This window comes from Carlito syrichta, unplaced genomic scaffold (assembly GCF_000164805.1).
Source record: "Carlito syrichta isolate Samal-C Ts95f unplaced genomic scaffold, Tarsius_syrichta-2.0.1 Scaffold307020, whole genome shotgun sequence".
NCBI lineage: Eukaryota > Metazoa > Chordata > Mammalia > Primates > Tarsiidae > Carlito > Carlito syrichta.
In genome coordinates this window covers 2,889-21,369 of record NW_007251116.1, presented here as the reverse complement: position 1 = coordinate 21,369, position 18,481 = coordinate 2,889, and the positions used below count along the sequence as shown (strand labels likewise).

The 18,481-nt window shown below is 46.9% G+C and overlaps 1 protein-coding gene across 3 annotated transcripts in view; it reads right to left on the bottom strand.

The window, feature by feature from the left end:
- The window catches only part of LOC103266112 (zinc finger protein 300-like), a 9,640-nt gene extending 8,978 nt beyond the window's left edge, over positions 1 to 662 (bottom strand). For 2 of the 3 annotated variants that reach the window (XM_008063756.2, XM_021715351.1), the window contains exon 1: positions 474 to 662. In XM_008063756.2, coding sequence (XP_008061947.1) covers positions 474 to 530 — 57 coding nt within the window. In that variant the 5' untranslated portion in view covers positions 531 to 662. The remainder of the gene's footprint in view (positions 1 to 473) is intronic. The other variant, XM_021715352.1, reaches the window with a different exon arrangement.
- Positions 663 to 18,481: the final 17,819 nt, after the last annotated feature.

The following is an 18,481-nucleotide window of genomic DNA, read 5'->3' as shown; positions in this document are numbered from 1 at the left end:
TGCCAGAGCCCAGGAGTTCGAGACCAGCCTGGGCAACTTGGTAAGACCTCGTTTCTACAATAAATCAAAAAAATTAGCTGAGAGTGGTAATGTGTGCCTGTAGTTCCAGCTACTTGGAAGGCTGAGTTACTCCAGCCTGGCACTCCCACTGCACTCCAGCCTGGGTGACAGAGTGAGACTACAAGTAAAAAAAAAAAAAGAGCAGACAGATTTACAATTTAATTTATATACATCTATGAAATACAGTAATATAAATATACTACACATATGTAACATATTTAAATTTGCACAGTAGTCTAGCTTAATGGCAGCTTTATATGGCTTAAAACCACACAATCTGCATATTACATGGCAGTTCCTTCCAAGTCTTTATCTTCTGTTCTCTTTACATTTTCCTAATCCTAATTCTTAGCTTTCTGCACTTTCCATTTGATTGTTATGGGAACCCAGCAGAAAATAAACAAGCAACTCACCTGAGATTTGATCATTGTCTGATTCTCTTCCAATAAGGCAGAGGTCTGAGGAATCATGGAGAGAGAATCAAATCTCGAAGGGTAAGACCTGACATCCAGCAGTCTATAAGCCACCACCAGAAGTCGGGTAGATAATGGCCATCCTGTGGAAGAAGGTTGCTTGAACCTTATAAAAGTGTCAGCAAGCACCATGTAGAGAAGGTGTCAGCCTTTAGTCCTTTTGCAACTATAATGTGGTCACACAGCACTTGGACAAGGTGTATTTTATTTTATTTTTTTAAAGACAGTGTCTCACTCTTGCCCAGGCTGGAGTGCAATGGTGTAATTATAGCTCACAGCCGTCTTGAACGCCCACCTCAGCCTTTTGAGTAATTGGGATTACAAGCATATGCCACCAACACCTGGTTAACCTGTATTTCCAATTGAACAAATGCAAAGATATGTTTCCCTTGGATTTACAAACACCTTATTGTTCCCCTTTGAGTGAGCAATTCTATTTGAAGTTCCATTTGCAGAACTCTATCTTAAAACAATAATCATGGACAACTAGATGGGAGTAGTTCTTTGGCAATAAGAGTGGGAATGACCAAGTGGAAAACTAAAGAGCGAATCACAATATTCACCTAGACTGAAGCAGCCCACAACATCTTGAGAGCTCTGTATGGATTGCAGTTCCTCCAAAATGGAAATATTGAAATCCCAACCCCCAATGCAATGGTATTGGGAAATGGGGTCTTTGGCAGGTAATTAGACCATGAGATTAGTACCCTCATGAATAGAATTAGTGCTCTTATAAAAGACATGAGAGAGGCTGGGTGTGGTGGCTCAAGGCTGTAATCCCAATACTTTGCGAGGCCGAGGTGAAAGGACTACCTGAGTCCCGGGGTTCGAGACCACCCTGGGCAACTTAGTGAGAGCCCGTCTCCACAATACATCAAAAAATCAGTTGAGCGTAGTGGTGTGTGCCTATAGTTCCAGCTACTTGGAAGAATGAGGGGGAAGGATCACCTGAGCCCAGCAGGTTGAGGCTGCGGTGGCCGTGAGCATGTGCCACTGCACTCCAGCCTGGGTCACAGAGTGAGATTCCAACTCAAAAAAATATAAAAAAAAGAGAGACACGAGAAAGACGATTTATCTGTTGGTCATGTATGTGAGGACAGAGTAAATCTGCAAACCAGGGAGCGGCCTTCACCGGGCACTGGACTCACTGGTACCTTGATCTGGGACTTTCCTGCCTCCCTAACTGCAAGACACGAATATTTGTTGTGGTGCTCTGTTATAGCAGCTCAGTGACTCTTACAAAGCACAGAACCCCCAGATCCAGAAGTCAAGTCCCATAGCGTACCTCCCCCCCATCCCGTCGCCCCCATCGCAGCACTGGCCACACGGACCCCCATCACTCGGCGCACAGACCCTCCAACAACGACTCGCCGATCTCACCCTCTCCCTGTTCCTGACCCCACACGTGCCCAGCGATCAACCTAGAACTTCCCACGAGTGACCTCACAACCTCCTCTCCTGACCCCCTCGGACCCTGCCTCCCATTGCCAAACCCAGACTCCCCAGTCGCCGCACACAACCCCGTTGCGACCCCCAGCTCGGTCCTCCCGGGCACGCCCGTCACCGCTCGATGGGGGAAGCTGTCACATCCATCTTGGCGAAACCGCCGGCTTACAGAAGCTGAGGCGCTCTGGGTCCTAGGCGGTTTTGCCCATCCCGCCCCTTCGGCGGCTTTGTCCAGGAGGCAACATGGCCGCCCCCAAGGCGCTGCTGTGGGAGCCGCCATCTTGGGGGTCCGTCCGATTCCGTACGACCCAAGGGATTGGACTAGCCGCGAGCCCTAGGTCGGGCTGTACCACCGCGTCAGCGAGGGGAGAGGAAGAAGGACTGCGAGACCAGCCGGCGAGGTGCAGAGAGATTTTACAAGAGATCGGGGAAGAAATCGGAGTGATACCGCTTTATGTTGGAATGATGATTTTGGCGAAAGAGGAAGGACTACATGAACTTGTTTGTAGATGGTACAGTCCTCTCCCGGACGGTTCTGCCGTACGATAGGGGGTGAAAACATGGATGGAACTGGCCTCCCCGGGAGTTTCCACTGTCTGTGCTGGGGGCGGGGGCGGGGGCGAGGGCGAGGGTTTCGTCCAAAGTGATGGGAGCATTCACTTGGGGAGGGGATTAACAATAATGATGAACTTCTTGTTAATAACAATCGCAAGAAATCCTCCAAGGGGGAAATAATAGTACTGGATAGTGTAAGTTGCAGGGGTCGACTGAAAAAGAAAAAGGAAAACTGAAAGAGAGGGAAGAGGAGACTAAGGCTCAAAATAAAGGAGACAGTGAGGCAAGGAGAGAGACTAAGGGACAGAAAGACGCAAGATGTAAGAACTGAGACTGGGGGAAAAGGGGCCTCAGCGAGAGCCTGAAGACAGAGGCGAGGGACAGTGAAGGAGAGGGGACAGTGAGGGCGATGGAAGACTGAAGAAAGGGGCCCTGACAGAAAGGAAGGGGAGATTGAGGTAGAAGACCAGCCGCCCTGGCTCACCTGTCACTGTCTCAAGATGAGCAATAAAAGTCCTTTTGTCACTAGGATAGTCTTGATGGGGAAGGGTGAAAACTGTGGGTTCCCCCTCATAGTCTCTGAAGAAAACCTAATATATTTCCCCCTTATTTCTTTCTCTATAGATGTAGTGCTCGAAGGGTCCTGCCCCCTGTCAGACACTAGAGGATCCAGACTCTCTGCATGACCCATTTAGATTGGAACAGGCCAGCACAGACCAGCACCCCCCCTTACCTTAAGCTCATTAACATGTCATTATAGTGTTAAAAATCCCTTCCTTACAGGTAAATCTCCACCATTTTGTGTACATGTAACACATGTTTGTGAACTGCAACTGCATGTCTGGAGTTCCACCTGTTCACGCCTGCATACCTTCCCCATTCCACACCAGACTCTTTAAACTCCTGCACATTTCTCTGCTGGGCAGAAGGAGCTTTCAGAGCATGAGCTCCCCTTCTCTATTCTCTGGCCAGCAAATAAAAAAACTGATTGCCTTTCCCAATCATACATTCTTTCTTTGCCACTCACACAAAGTAGAGAAAGGACGTGGTTTACTAGTGGCACTTTGTGTCCCCAAAAATTCCTCCATGAGACTTTGGGACCGGATGAGTTGGAAAAATTGCAAAGAAAGTACAAAACCTTGAGGTGGACCCAAAAGTGGGGCTGAAAGCAACAGCTTTTACTGCCAAGTGGATGGGGCATGGATTTTGTGCCTTTCCTAGTTGCTCTTGCTATTTTTCCCCAACCTCTGATGCTGGTAACCATGGTTTGCAGTTTGCAATAATGGATTATCCATTGTCGTGTCACTCAGGAGTACTGGGATGTAAGCTTGTGACTTAAGTGCGTTATAACCACTAACATCAATAGTCTTTGGTGGTGAGGATAAACTGTTGGACTTTGTACCAGTTATACTGTTATTTTAATTTTTAGATAATATTTATATTATTAAAATAAATAGTGTAACCATGTTTTCTAAGAGCTCAGACAATCAAAATGAGTTTGATTATAATACCAACACCAGCATGATCCAGACATCCAGAAAAAGACTCTTTCTTTAATGATGGTTGTAAAGATGTCAGGGAAACACCAGGATTGCAGTCATGTTGCTCACCACACAGAAAGTCAATTACTGAGACAAGTATTGCCAGGAAGATGGATTGTAGGATTGTAGAAAAGAGAAACTAGGGAGGGACCGGGAAGGGAATTTGGCAAAGAGTGGAGTCTGGCTTCTCTTTGTCTGGATATGGTGATCTGGTGAGTTTCAGTTCCTTGACAGTATAGGCCTGAGAGTTGTTCCCTGAGAAAGAAACTCAGATAAGACATGTACATTTCAAGCTTTAAAATGAGTAGGGTCAATTTCTACACTATTCAAAAAAGTATAACTATTAATTTCATGGGAAAATTTGTATTGTTTCAGTTCCCCCTTTTCTACTTATCAATTCTTCAATTATGGGGAATTAGATTGTTGATATGTCTAACTGCTTCATGTTGTGTAGAGACATTGTAGAATAATGATAAATTAAAACATTGCACCTGTAATAGGGACTTACAAGTATCTGGTTGGCATCCAATTTGTTGGAGTGCCATGATCTGGGTACTTTTATTTTTTAAAACATCTAAAGCCATATTGACCAGGATGTTTAATAACACAGATAGTTCAAATTTTAAAATACTGGAAACTATAGAGTGGATCCTGGGGGAATCCAAAAGAATAATCCTGAAAAGTGTATGGTCCCTTTGTGATTTCCAAAAACCAAAAGCCAAAGAGAAAGGTTGATATTCCTTTTATAAAACCAGCCCCTGTAGCTTGTATATGAAGCACATTAGCTGCTTTATCTGGGGTGCTCCACTTGGCATTTGTAGGTGGAATCAGATGGTCCCCCTTCTCAGGGCAAACAAGCATCTCAGTTGCTTTTACCCAGTCCACTATGTAAGATAAAAGAATATCAGGCTATTCTCTTGGGAATAATCTCTTGTGTGTCTGGCTCATATATGCCCATTGGCAGATGCTCAGCTGTGAACTGTGGCTCCTGCATCATCCAAAACATGCTATTATACTTGCACAATTGAAAACCAAAGACATTCCTCCCAAATTAGTTACTCTATCAGCCATTTTAGTAAAGGTTCCTCAGGAAGCTGATGATACTGATCTACAAAATGGAACAATTCCTTCATTTTATACCCCTTAGTTTCACTAGTCACTTGATTTTGCCCTTCCTCCACATTTACCACCTTCTTGGAAGTCATAAGTTTCAGAGTTACTTTCTAATGCCCTGGCATAATTTTCCCTTTTGTGGGTAGCTTGTGAGGCTAAGGATCTGAGCCAGGCAAACCCACATATGAGCTTTGTCCAGGCTCAAAGGCCAAACCAGCACTCTCTCACTTTCATTTTAGCTATCAAAGATAACAGCAATCAAGAAATTGACTATTTCTCTTTTTCTTTTCTTTTTTTTTTTTTTTTTAATTGAAGTCTCACTCAGTCACCCAGACTGGAGTGCAGTGGCTGCTCCCGGCCACCGCAGCCTCGACCTGCTGGGCTCCGGCGATCCTTCCACCTCAGCCTTCCAAGTAGCCAGAATTACAGGCATGCGCTACCACACCCGGCTGATTTTTTGATTTATTGTAGAGATGAGGTCTCACTTCCCAGGAGGGTCTCGAACCCGCGGGCTCAGGCAATTCACTCACCTCAGCCTCCCAAAGGCGCGGGATTACAGGCTGAGCCACCGAGCCCAGCTTCTTTTTCTTATTAGTTTGTATTTTTATGTGGCCAGTGAACCAAATTACCCAGGAGTTGAGTTCATCTCTAAATTCCATGGATAACTTTCACCTTTATTTTTATTTTTTTTGAGTTGGAGTCTGACTCTGTCACCCAGACTGGAATGCAGTGGCTGCTTCCGGCCACCGCAGCCTCGACCTGCTGGGCTCCAGCGATTCTTCTGCCTCAGCCTTCCGCGTAGCCGGAATTACAGGCACGTGCTACCACGCCCAGCTAATTTTTTTGATTTATTGTAGAGATGAGGTCTCGCCTGCCCAGGCGGGTCTCGAACCTGCGGGCTCAGGCAATCCATTCACCTCAGCCTCCCAAAGGCGCAGGATTACAGGCTGAGCCACTGAGCCCGGCAACTTTTACCTTTAGTAACTGAATACAGCACATCTACAGTTCCATGCCATGAGTAACTACCTTGCTACTCAGAAATCAAAGGTTAATCTCATAACAGGTATACCATAGTTTAATTCTGAAGCATAATTTTTCCTCTCCAGTCAGAAGTTAGGTAAACATGAAGGTTGATAGGAATTTAGATCCACATTTAAATGACATCCAAAAGTTTGGAAGTCATGATATAAAGCAGAGTTAGCAGTTGGTTGTCTGAGGATACGTATCAATACATACAATAATATCTAACTTTTGAAAGCATATTATGTGCCAGGCAGTATTCTGAGTGCTTTATATCTCTTGATCATTCAATCCTCACAACACTACAAGGTAAACACTGTTGTTAGTCTTTTTCATAGAAGGGAAAGTTGAGGCCTAAAGAGTTCAAGTAACTCGCCCCATGCCACACATCTAATGAGTGATAGAGCTAGGATTCACACCATGGTGGTCCAGAGTCAGAGCCTGTTTAACTAATTACAGTACCTCTTCCATATGTGCCAGGGAGGGAACAAGGTAGTGGCAGCATTTAATGGTTTAATCATCAGGACTGATGCAATATTCATGATCAATTATAGAATAAGACAGATGAGAAATACAGCAGTTAGAATCAGTGGTGGATCTAATTCTGAGGCAAGTAGAATTTGGTTTGTCTGGTGGTCTATTTTTCTCCCATTGGACATAGGAATTCCCAGGCCTTCATGGCCATAAGAGAATTAATTAATATTATAATTTTAAAATTATAATTAAAAGTATGCTTTTTTGAAGCACTGGTTATATAGGTGTTCCTGTTTGTAAGTGGAATTGGTGATTTTGTAAAATCAGTTTAATGTTAATGGATGAATAGACAAGACTCAAAGGACATTAGAAGCCAAAAGATAAATGAAGATTCAACTACAGCAAGCCAACAATGAGTTGATAAGGCTGCAGCTCAGCTCTTCCTGTTTCTCATCCAATCTTTCCTATATTTCCTCAATCTCCATTGTCACCCTGGCATTTTTAATTATGCTAGAAAGGTTTTCCCCTTGATCTGATAGCAGCTGTCCTCCTTTGTTCCTTTTTACTGTTCTCAAGATTATCCTTCTCAGTTTGCAAATTCCTGTTTGTATATAGCCAGATATATTTGTATTCGTTGTCATACTCTGTTTCTATTTCTACTACCACAATTTCTTTTTAAGTTATGGTTTTCTTTTCTGCAAAACTTGGGAGCCTAGATTCCATTTAACCTTAGTATTTTTTTAGATATAGATATTAGGCCTGAAGATAAAAACTCAATCTCATGACAAAAAGTTTTGAGCCATAATACATTAGCAGACCAGTATGTAGTTTATTGTGCTTCTTTCTAGAAAAAGTCTAGCAAGTTGACAACCACATGGAGAGGTACCAGAAAACCAAGAAACACTTTTGAGACACAATTGCATTTATTGACTAGGGAACTGTGACTGAGGAAAGATGTAATGAGTGTAATGCACTGGGAAATATATTCATCTGAGCTTTGCTTCTTCAAAACAAAGATTCCAAAAATGTGACTCTCATGGTAGGAATTTGAACTACTTAGATTTATTTTGTGGCTATGTTGCAAATGTGGAAAAGCCTTCTTCCAGAAAGACCTCGTTATACACAAGAGAACTCATATGAGCGTAAAGCCCTTTGTTTGCACTGAGTGTGGGAAAACCTTCAGGCAGAAATCAAATCTCATTATACATCTGAGAATCCATACTCAGGAGAAGCCCTACGAGTACATTGAATGTAGAAAAACATTCTCCCATAAGTCACACTTCATTTAACATCAGGTAATCACACTGGGGAGGAAGCCTATGAATATAATGGGTGTGGGAAAACCTTTTTTCCAAAAACCACACCTTGGCATTCATCAGAGAACTCATACTGGAGAGAAGTCTCATGTGTGATGAGTGTGGGAGATCCTTCAGTATAAAGTCACAACCATAAGACAGTGATTCTTGATAAGGAATGATTTTTGTCCCCCAGGGGACATTTGGCAATGTCTGGAGACATTTTTAGTGTCTGGAAGGTGCTACTGGCATCTAGTGGATTGAGGCCATGGATGCTGATAAACAGCCTGTAATATATCCCTACTCTGCCCCCCAACAAATAATTATCTGGCAATAATTATTTGACCCAAATGTCAGTAGTCCTGAGGTTGAAAAACCCTGCTTTAGTGAAAGGAAGACTGAGTTTGTTCTCAAATAGGCCACAGTCCATTGAGTATTGTTTGAATAAGAACTCCCAAAAACCACCTTGGAAAGTCATATGGCCGTAGATAAGAGAGAGCTGTGGTGGGGCTGGGGGTGGGGGAAGTGGAGGAACTCAAACAGGCATCTGATAGCCTAGATGATTTCTGGGATAGGCTTATTTTCAACACTCTTTCTTCCAATGGAATAGAACCCTCTTATAGTTTCATGGCCTATTTTTCATATGTTTTTCCTTTCCAGAAAGGTACACCAATTTCCCCTTTGAACTCAAGTGCAGAAGATGCTGATCCCATGTGACACAGTAACTTCTCTGATATCTCACTCCTAATTTGTGTTGGAACTGGGGGGAAAGTCCTAGACTCTCATTTATCTACTTTGTACACTATTTTGTTCATTATCAGACATTTGGCTTAGACATTGATCCTATAGGGCAGTAAATTTTTAACAACCTAGATTTTCCCTTCACGTTGTTGGAGAGATGTAGAACACCAGACATAAAGAGATCATTAAAAGGTCATAGAGAAAAGGGTCAGTCACCTAAAATAATTAGCATCAATAATATAATGGAATTGTTCAAAGAAAATAAGTCACCCTGGAATTTGTATCCACTAGGATTTCCTTTCTTTCTTTCTTTCTTTTTTGAGTTGGAGTCTCACTCTGTCGCCCAGACTGGAGTGCAGTGGCCATTCCCAGCCACCGCAGCCTTGACCTGCTGGGCTCCGGCGATTCTTCCGCCTCAGACTTCCAAGTAGCCGGAACTACAGGTGTGCGCTACCATGCCCGGCTAATTTTTTTATTTACTGTAGAGATGAGGTCTCACCAAGTTGCCCAGGTGGGTCTCGAACCCGCGGGCTCAGGCATCCACTCACCTCAGCCTCCCAAAGTGCTGGGATTACAGGCTGAGCCACCGAGCCCGGCTCTTTCTTTCTTTCTTTCCTTCTTTCTTTCTCTCTTTCTTTTCTCTCTCTCTCTCTCTCTTTCCTTCCTTCCTTTCTCTCTCTCTCTTTCTCTCAATCTCTCTCTCTCTTTTCTTTTTTTTGAGCCAGAGTCTCACTCTGTCGCCAAGGTTAGAGTGCAGTGGCAAGCTCACAACCACCACAACCTTGACCTGCTGAACTCAGGTGATCCTTCCACCTTAGCCTTCCAAGTAGCTGGAACTACAGGCACGTGTCACCACGCCCATCTAATATTTTTTGATTTATTGAGAGATGAGGCCTTGCCAAGTTGCCCAGGCTGATCTCAAACCCATGACCTCAGGCAATCCTCTCACCTCAGCCTCCCAAAGTGCTGGGATTATAGGCGAGAGCCACAGTACCTGGCCAAGATTACCTTTCAATAATAAATGTGAAGCAAAACAGAAGATGCATCAGAAACTGGCTAGATGCTCACCAGTTCTTTTCTCTTCCTTCTATGGAAGCATTCTCTTGGAGCTAAGCTGAATTCTGACAAAAGTGATAATTGACACTTTTAGAACTGACCTTAAAACCTTCAATGAGAGTCTCAAGACTTTCTTGACTCATTAGCTTGATGAAAGCAGGGGTTATAGTAGAAACTGAGAAATAGACATCACCAGACAGGAAGAACCTGGTCTCTGATCCATCACTTAGAGGGTCATTACACGGAAGGCTCTCCACAAAACAACTTACTAACATTGTTGGGGGGGGAAAGCATACATTTATTGTTTTAAGGCACAGAGATTTAGGGTTTGCTTATTAACAGCAAATAGCAATCATTTCTGATAACAAAGAAACTGGTCCTGGAAGTATGCTGCTAATGTAACAAAAACCTAAAACATGTGGCATAGGCCTACAATTTGGGTAGTGAGAAAGCATATGAGAGACTGGAAAGATGGTTCTCTGTGCTTTGCACTAGCAAAACATTTGGTAAAATTGTCTCCTCTGCATGTGCCTGCTGTGCTGACAGCTCTAAAAGAAGCTAATTAGAAAATAGAACATTAGTAATATTTGCTGGCTTATATTGACTGAATTTGGAAGCTACTATAAGAAAGAGATTATCTCAGGAAAAAGTAATGGCTCACAAGCAAAAATGAAAGCAAGTAAAGTCTTGAAATTTGGGTCTTCATAGAGTTTTTTTTAAGCATGCATTTCTAGACCCCCAAATAGGAAGAGAATGATTTAAATTGCTTTGGGTATCAAAGACTTGATAAACATTTTCTAGTGAAATAAAGTGACTCAGAAGACAGATTATACTAAGGGACTGAGACTTTCTCATTTAAGCCTGATGACCTCAATGTAGCCTCTCATTCACCCACCCCAGCTCCATGGTAGAGATGCTCGATTTTAGACAGGTGCCACAGAGAAGACTGGGGATCCCATTTCCAACCTGATTCCTTCTTGTAGTGCAGAGACTCTAACCAAGGTAAGGTAGGCCAAGAATATTGGAGCCCCAACCGTCTTCCTCCCCAGTTCTTTATTCTAGAGTTGATGTTTTGTGCCAGAAGAGGCAAAAAAAAAAAAGACTGTAGGTGACCACTCTCCCAGCTACCACTCACAGGCTTGGAGGAATACATCTAAAAGACGTCAGGTGTTCACTCCCCTTCTAAGCATCCCACTTGTAGGGAGGGGTCACCTCCCCAGGAGCTTCCTTAGATATCATTGGTAGAGCAGAGGTGTTGCTTCAGGAAAAACATGCTTTCCCCTTAGCCTCAAGATTCAGTGCAATAGTGTAGAGGGTCTGGCCAGGGGAAGAGGCAAGATGGGAGGACTGGAAGCTCCCTAGCTCTGCTTTTTCATACACAGCATGTAGGAATGCATGAGCTAAGGCACTGGTGAAAATAGAGAACTTTGTGGCATGCAATTAAGGGAATTCTAATTGTTCCATAAAACGAGTAGCAAAACCAGAAGTTTAACAGAAAGAACAAGAGAAAGAGCTAAAAGTGCCTTGCCAAGGTCGTACTTATCCCTGCCTGGAATTGTTGTGCATATGTCTGTGGTTCACACATTCAGGCCCCACAGAGCAAGCACTTGAAAGGTAGTCACTAGCTGAACTCAGAGTGAACTTGAAAGAACCCCCCAAGTCACATGCAGATCCATCAGCAAAGGGTGGGAATCTTGCTGCTAAAGGAGCTTAAGCACAACTGAGCAAACACTGGCTGAACATTAAGACATTTTTGACCTGGGGTGACTTCTAGAAAGTTAGGTTTGGGGTAGGGGTTAGGAGAGAAAGACTGAGCAGTGACACCAGAGGCTGTATATTGTGGGAGGAAATAAATTTTGCAAAATTATTGCAGGCAAGCCATTAAGCAAAGTAACGAAACTAACAAAACACAGTGACATCAACAATCCCTAAGGAGGATGTATCAGGATCTAGAGTTGCTGCAATATATCATCTTGAAAATTATGAGAAATGCCAAGAAATATAACAATATAAACCTTGTACAGAAAAAACAGCAGCAATTGAAACTGCCTTTGAGGAAGTTTAGATGTTGGACTTATAAGGCAAAAACACCAAAGAAACTATTGTAAATACATTTTTAAAAACTAAAGGAAACTATGTTTAAAGAATGAAAACAAAAAACAAAAAAAGGCCGGGCTTGGTGGCTAAGCCTGTAATTCCAGTACTTGGGAGGTGAGGCAAGTGTATTGCCTGAGCCCACAGGTTCAAGACCAGACCAGGCAACTTGGCGAGAACTTGTCTCTACAATAAATAAAAAATTAGCTGGGCATGGTAGTGTGCTCCTGTAGTTCCGGCTACTTGGAAGGCTGAGGTGAAAGGATCGCTGGAGCCCAGTCAGTCAATGCTGAGGTGGCTGTGACTGTGCCACTGCACTCCAGCCTGGCCAGCCTCGGTGACAGAGCTAGACTCCAATTCAAAAAAATTTAAAAAATAAAAGAAAGAAAAAAAGTGTGCCAGCTGTGGTGGCTCATACCTGTAAACGCAGCACTTTGGGAGGCTGAGGTGGGAGGATAGCTTGAGTCCAGGAGTTGAGACTAGCCTGGGCAACATAGCAAGCTCTTATCTCTACAAAATATCAAAAAATTAGCCTGGAGTGGTGGCACATGCCTGTAGTTCCAACTCCTCCAGAGGCCGAGGTGGAAGGATCATCAGAGCCTAGGAGGTTGAAGCTGCAGTGAGCCATGATTGTGCCATAGCACTCTAGCCTGGGTGACAGTGAGACTCTAACTCAAAAAATAAAAAATAAAGGAGGAATGAAAAAATGTATACTGACATGACAGTGACTCATCAAACAGAGAATGCCAACAGATAAAAATTGTTTAAAGAGCCAGGCTGGGTGGCTCAGCCTGTAATCCCATGCCTTTGGGAGGCTGAGGTGAGTGGATTGCCTGAGCCCGCGGGTTCGAGACCCGCCTGGGCAGCGAGACCTCATCTCTACAATAAATCAAAAAATCAGCCGGGCATGGTAGCGCATGCCTATAATTCCAGCTACTTGGAAGGCTGAGGCGAAGGATCGCTGGAGCCCAGCAGGTCGAGGCTGTGGTGGCTGGGAGCAACCACTGCACTCCAGTCGGGGTGACAGAGTGAGACTCTAACTCAAAAAAAAATTGTTTAAAGACTGAAGTAGAAAATCTGGAGTTGAAAAGTTACTATACCTGAAATGAAATTGACTACAAGAGCTCAACAGTAGATCTGATAGCAAAAGAAAGCACTGGCAAGCTTAGACTAGATCCTTAGATATTATATGGTCTGAGACAGAAAGAAAAAAAGGAAAGAAAACTGAGCAGACTTCTGGTTTTTAGTCTGACACAGCAAGAGCTTGGAAGTTGTCAATTCCATCCTTATAACAAGAAAAAAGTCTAAACAAACTAGAAATCAACAATTCTTTGATCTTTTAGAGAACTGAGTTCACAGGACAAATCACTGCTCTGAAAACTAGAGAGACAGGTAGATATTGAGAATCACAGTTTACTGGGAACTGAGACCTACCACTGGAGCCAATATTTTTAGGAACACAATTGATGAATTGATGAATTGCTGGAGACTAGTAATAAATTGCTAGCATTCTAGTGGATGAAAATGTTGCCACCAGAGACTTACATGACCCTAACCCTGTATTTCTCTAAGAGTAATTATTCAGTATTTGCTAATAAAGTGTTCGTGTTGAATTTATATGACATAAGTGAATAATAGAACCAACTACGTATAAAATCTTGACTATTAGCCAGGTATGGTGGCTCATGCCTGTAATCTCAGAACTTTGGGAGGCCAAAGTGAGAGGACTGCCTAAGCCCAGAGCTTTGAGACCGGCCTGGACAACTTGACAAGACCTCGTTTCTACAATATCAAAAAATTAGTTGGGTGTGGTGACGTGTGCCTGTGGTTCCAGACACTTGGAAGGCTGAGGTGAAAGGAACACCTGAGCCCAGCATGTCGAGGCTGGGGTGGCTGTGAGCATGCTGCTGCACTCCAGCCTGGGCAACAGAGTGACACTCTGACCAAAAACAGAAAAAAGAAAATTACTGACTATCCTTCTACATGCCGGAGAATCTACAAATGGTGTCCTCCACAAGTGGAATCAGCCCCTAGAATTTCCTGAGACAGCCCTATGGAGTGGAACACCTAGAATCAAGGAGATAAGGTTGGAAGTTACTGGTCCTCTCCCCTTTTTTTCACAGAAATTACTTGTGAAGCATCATGGCACCTCCACATATACGGGGTATGGTGGAAAAATTGGCTGGATTGGGAAGACCTAGGTGTAGGAAGGCTTAAGCATGATACACATGGAGAAGGAGATGGTGCAAAGAATGATAATGATGTCTGAGTGATGTTCTGAAGATTGTGCGGTGACGTGCCTGGAGGAGACACATGAAGGAGAAAGGTTGTGGTACGCCGGGAGCAGTGACTCATGCCTGTAATCCCGGCACTTTGGGAGGCAGAGTCAAGAGGATTGTCTGAGTCTAGGGGTTTGAGAACAGCCTGGGCAACTTGGCAAGACCTCATCTCTACAATAAATTTAAAAAATTAACCAGGCCCAGTGGTGCATGCCTGTGGTTCCAGCTACTTGGAAGGTTGAAGTGGAAGGATCGCCTGAGCTCAGCAGGTCGAGGGTATGGTGGCCATGAGCGTGCCATTGCACTCCAGCCTGAGCGAGACTCCAATGCAAAAAAAAGTTGTGAATGTGATGGCCAAGGGAAGCATGCAGCAGAATGGGTGCATGAGTCTGGGATTAGAGAGATTTTAGAAAAAATTTGAAGCCCAGAGTCTAATCCTCCTTTCACCACATAAAACAGCACCATCCCTTGGGTAAGACAAACTGATGAAAAACCTGGACTTCCATCTCACTCTCTCCCAGATGGCCACTTTTCCTTCTGGTGCTGATGAACAGTGAATGATGTATGCTGAAAGACAGAGTTCTGCTGGGTCCTCTGCTTCTGCGGAGTTACACCATCACACAACTGTTGCTCCTGGAGAGAGTCGCCATCTTGTATTCTGACATGGGTTACTTGTAAGGTCATACTAATCACTCCATTTTACAACTCTCTCCTTAAAGGCAACTTAGTCTAGTGGCCAATGGAGTATTTCACTTTATTTTTTAAAAACTTACCCAGGGTTCCCTTTCATGTTCTTTCTCCTCACTGGTATTTAGCAGCTTTATGGAGCATAAGGATGGTGGTTGTGGTTGTCTTCTCTTTACGAGATAGGTCGCACAGACCCACAAGTGAGCTGTGTGTACTTTCCTTAAGAATAAGATGTCACTTGGCTTGAGAATACCAACCAACCAAATCTCAAATCCCAGACAAGGAGACCCCAGAGAAAGGGTGAGTTGCCTATAACTGCCTTAGCAACTGAGCCACAAATGGACAAGAATCTTAAAATCACAGCAGCATAAAAACGTGGAATCAGAATTTTGGGTGGCACCGGAGGGTTCATAATTCAACACGTTGGCAACAAATTCTCATCTACTGATTAGACATTCTAGTTCTCAAAGAGAGAGAATGGGAATATCTTCTTTTGTTGCCTGATGAAAGCACGAAATAAACCTGAAATCCTAACATACCAGAATCCTGGGACAAAAGGAAAAATATTTGATTGTGAGAGTCAGAAACATTTATTGGATTGGCGTTCAGAGATGCTGAAAGTGAAGACTCGAAGGTGTGTGGGTGGAGGGTGGGGATCAAGAGAGCTTCCCCCTTTATTTCTCCTTTCCTTTGAAATTTCTTCATGATTAAGATCTTCAGTCTTCTGCTTTTGCACTTAAACTTGTAAGAAATGAACGTTTGGGGCGGGCTGGAGCCTCCCGGCCAAACCGCACGCTTCCTCCCTCCCGGGGTGGTTTGGGGGTCCCAGAGTCCATGCCAGGGGGTCCCAGAGTCTGCATTTAGGAGTCCGAGTCCATTCCAGGGGTCCTGGGGCTTGGGTTAGGGTCTTGAGTTCTTGTTGGGGGGGTCGGGTCCATCCCGGGGGTCGTGGATTCTGAGTTGGGGGGGTCTAGGTCCACCCTAGGGGTCCCAGAGTCCATACGGGGGGGTCTGGATCCATTTCAAGGGGTTCTGTGTCTACTCGGGGGGTCTCAGAGTTCATTTTGGGGGGTCTGTGTCCACTCTAGGGGTCCTAGAATCCATGTTAAGGTCTGAGTCCATCCCAGGGGTCCCAGAATCCATGTTTGGGGGTCAGGTCCATCATGGGGATCCCGGAGTCTGTCTTGGGGGGGGTCTGTGTCCATCTGGGGGTCCCAGAGTCCATGTTGGGGGTCTGAGTCCATCCCAGGGGTCCCGGAGTCTATGTTGGGGGTCTGAGTCCATCCCAGGGGTCTGGAGCCCATGTTGAGAGTCTGTGTCCATCCCGGGGGTCCCGGAGTCCATCTTTGGGGGGGTCTGTGTCCACCCTGGGGGCCCCGGAGTCTGCATTGGGGGGTCAGGACTCTCCCAAGGGGCCCTGGTTTTGGGTTGGGGGGTTGGGTCCATGCTGGTGGTCCCAGAGTCCGTCTTGGAGGCAGACCTGTATCCACCCTGGGGGTCCCAGGTTTTCCATTGGGGGTCTGTGTCCATCCCGGGGGTCGCGGAATCCATGTTGGGGCTCTGAGTTCATCCCGGGGGTCCCAGATTCCGCATTGGGGACTCTGTGTCCTTCCCGAGGGTCCTGGAGTTCGCATTTGGGGGTCGGGTCCTTCCGGGGATACTGGTGGGGGGAATCTGTGTCCACCCTGGCGCTCCCGGAATCCACGTTGTGGGGGGCTCTGTGTCTGCTCTGGCGGTCCTTGAGTTCATATTTGGGGGGTCTGTGTCCACTCCGGGGATCCCGGAGTCCATGTTGGGGGTCTGAGTCCATCCCGGGGGTCCTGGAGTCCGCGTTCAGGGGTTGGGTCCATCCGGGGGTCCTGGAGTCTGTCTTGGGGAGGGTCTGTGTCCACACTGGGGGTCCCGGGGTCTGCGTTGTGGGGAAGTCTGTGTCCACTCTGGAGGTCCCGAAGTTCACATTGGGGGGGACTGTGCCCATCTCAGGGGTCCCAGAGTCCATGTTGGGGTTCTGAGTCCACCCTGGTAGCCCCGGAGTCCGTCTTGGGGGGGGTCTGTGTCCACCCTGGGGGTCCTGGGGTCCATGCTGGGGGGCACTCTGGGGGTCCCGGGATCCATGTTGGGGGTCTGAGCCAATCCTAGGGGTCCTGGAGTCCGCTTTTGGGGGTCGGGTCCATCCGGGGATCCCCATGGGGGATACCCTGGGGCTCCCAGAGTCCACATTCGGGGTCAGGCCCACCCCGGGGGTCCCTGAGTTCATATTGGGGGGTCTGTGTCCACCCTGGGGGTCCCGGAGTCCGTGTTGGGGGTCTGAGTCCACCCCGGGGGTCCCAGAGTCCGCGTTTGGGGGTCAAGTCCATGCCGGTGGTTCCGGAGTCCGTCTTGGGGAGGGTCTGTGTCCACCCCGGGGGTCCCGGGGACCACGTTGGGGGGGTCTGTGTCCGCTCTGGGAGTCCCGAAGTTCACATTGGGGAGAAACTGTGTCCATCCCGGGGGTCCCAGAGTCCATGTTGGGGGTCTGAGTCCACCCTGGTAGCCCCGGAGTCCATCTTGGGAGGGGGTCTGTGTCCACCCTGGGGGTCCTGGAGTTCACATTGGGGGTTCTGTGTCCTTCCTGAGGGTCCCGGAGTCCATGTTGGAGGTCTGAGTCCATCCTGGGAGTTCCGGAGTCCATGTTGGGGATCAGAGTCCATCCCAGAGTCCGCATTCGGGGGTCGGGCCCACCCCAGGGGTCCCGGAATCCGCGTTGGGGGGTCGGGTCCATCCCGGGGGGTGGGGAGCCCGTCTTGGGGGTTCGGGTCCATCCCAGGGGTCCCAGAGTCCGCGTTCGGGGTCAGGCCCACCCCGGGGGTCCCAGAGTCCGTCTTGGGGGGGGTCTGTGTCCACCCTGGGGGTCCCGGAGTCCGTGTTGGGGGTCTGAGTCCATCCCGGGGGTCCCAGAGTCTGCGTTGGGGCGTCGGGTCCATCTGGGGATTCCGGTGGGGGCAGTCTGTGTCTACCCTGGGGCTCCCGGAGTCCACGTTGTGGGGAGTTCTGTGTCCGCTCTGGGGGTCCCTGAGTTCCTATTGGGGGGTCTGTGTCCACCCGAGGGGGTCCCAGAGTCCATGTTGGGGGTCTGAGTCCACCCCAGGGGTCCCAGAGTCCGCGTTTGGGAGTCAGGTCCATGCCGGTGGTCCCGGAGTCCGTCTTGGGGAGGGTCTGTGTCCAACCCGGGGGTCCCGGGGACCGTGTTGGGAGGGTCTGTGTCCACTCTGGGAGTCCCGAAGTTCACATTGGGGGAAACTGTGCCCATCCCGGGGATCCCAGAGTCCATGTTGGGGATCTGAGTCCACCCTGGTAGCCCCGGAGTCCGTCTTGGGGGGGGTCTGTGTCCACCCTGGGGGTCCCGGAGTTCACATTGGGGGTTCTGTGTCCTTCCTGAGGGTCCCGGAGTCCATGTTGGGGGTCAGAGTCCATCCCAGAGTCCGCATTCGGGGGTCGGGCCCACCCCGGGGGTCCCGGAATCCGCGTTGGGGGGTCGGGTCCATCCCGGGGGGTGAGGGGTCCGTCTTGGGGGTTTGAGTCCATCCCGGGGGTCCCAGAGTCTGCGTTCAGGGTCGGGCCCACCCCGGGGGTACCAGAGTCCGTCTTGGGGGGGTCTGTGTCCACCC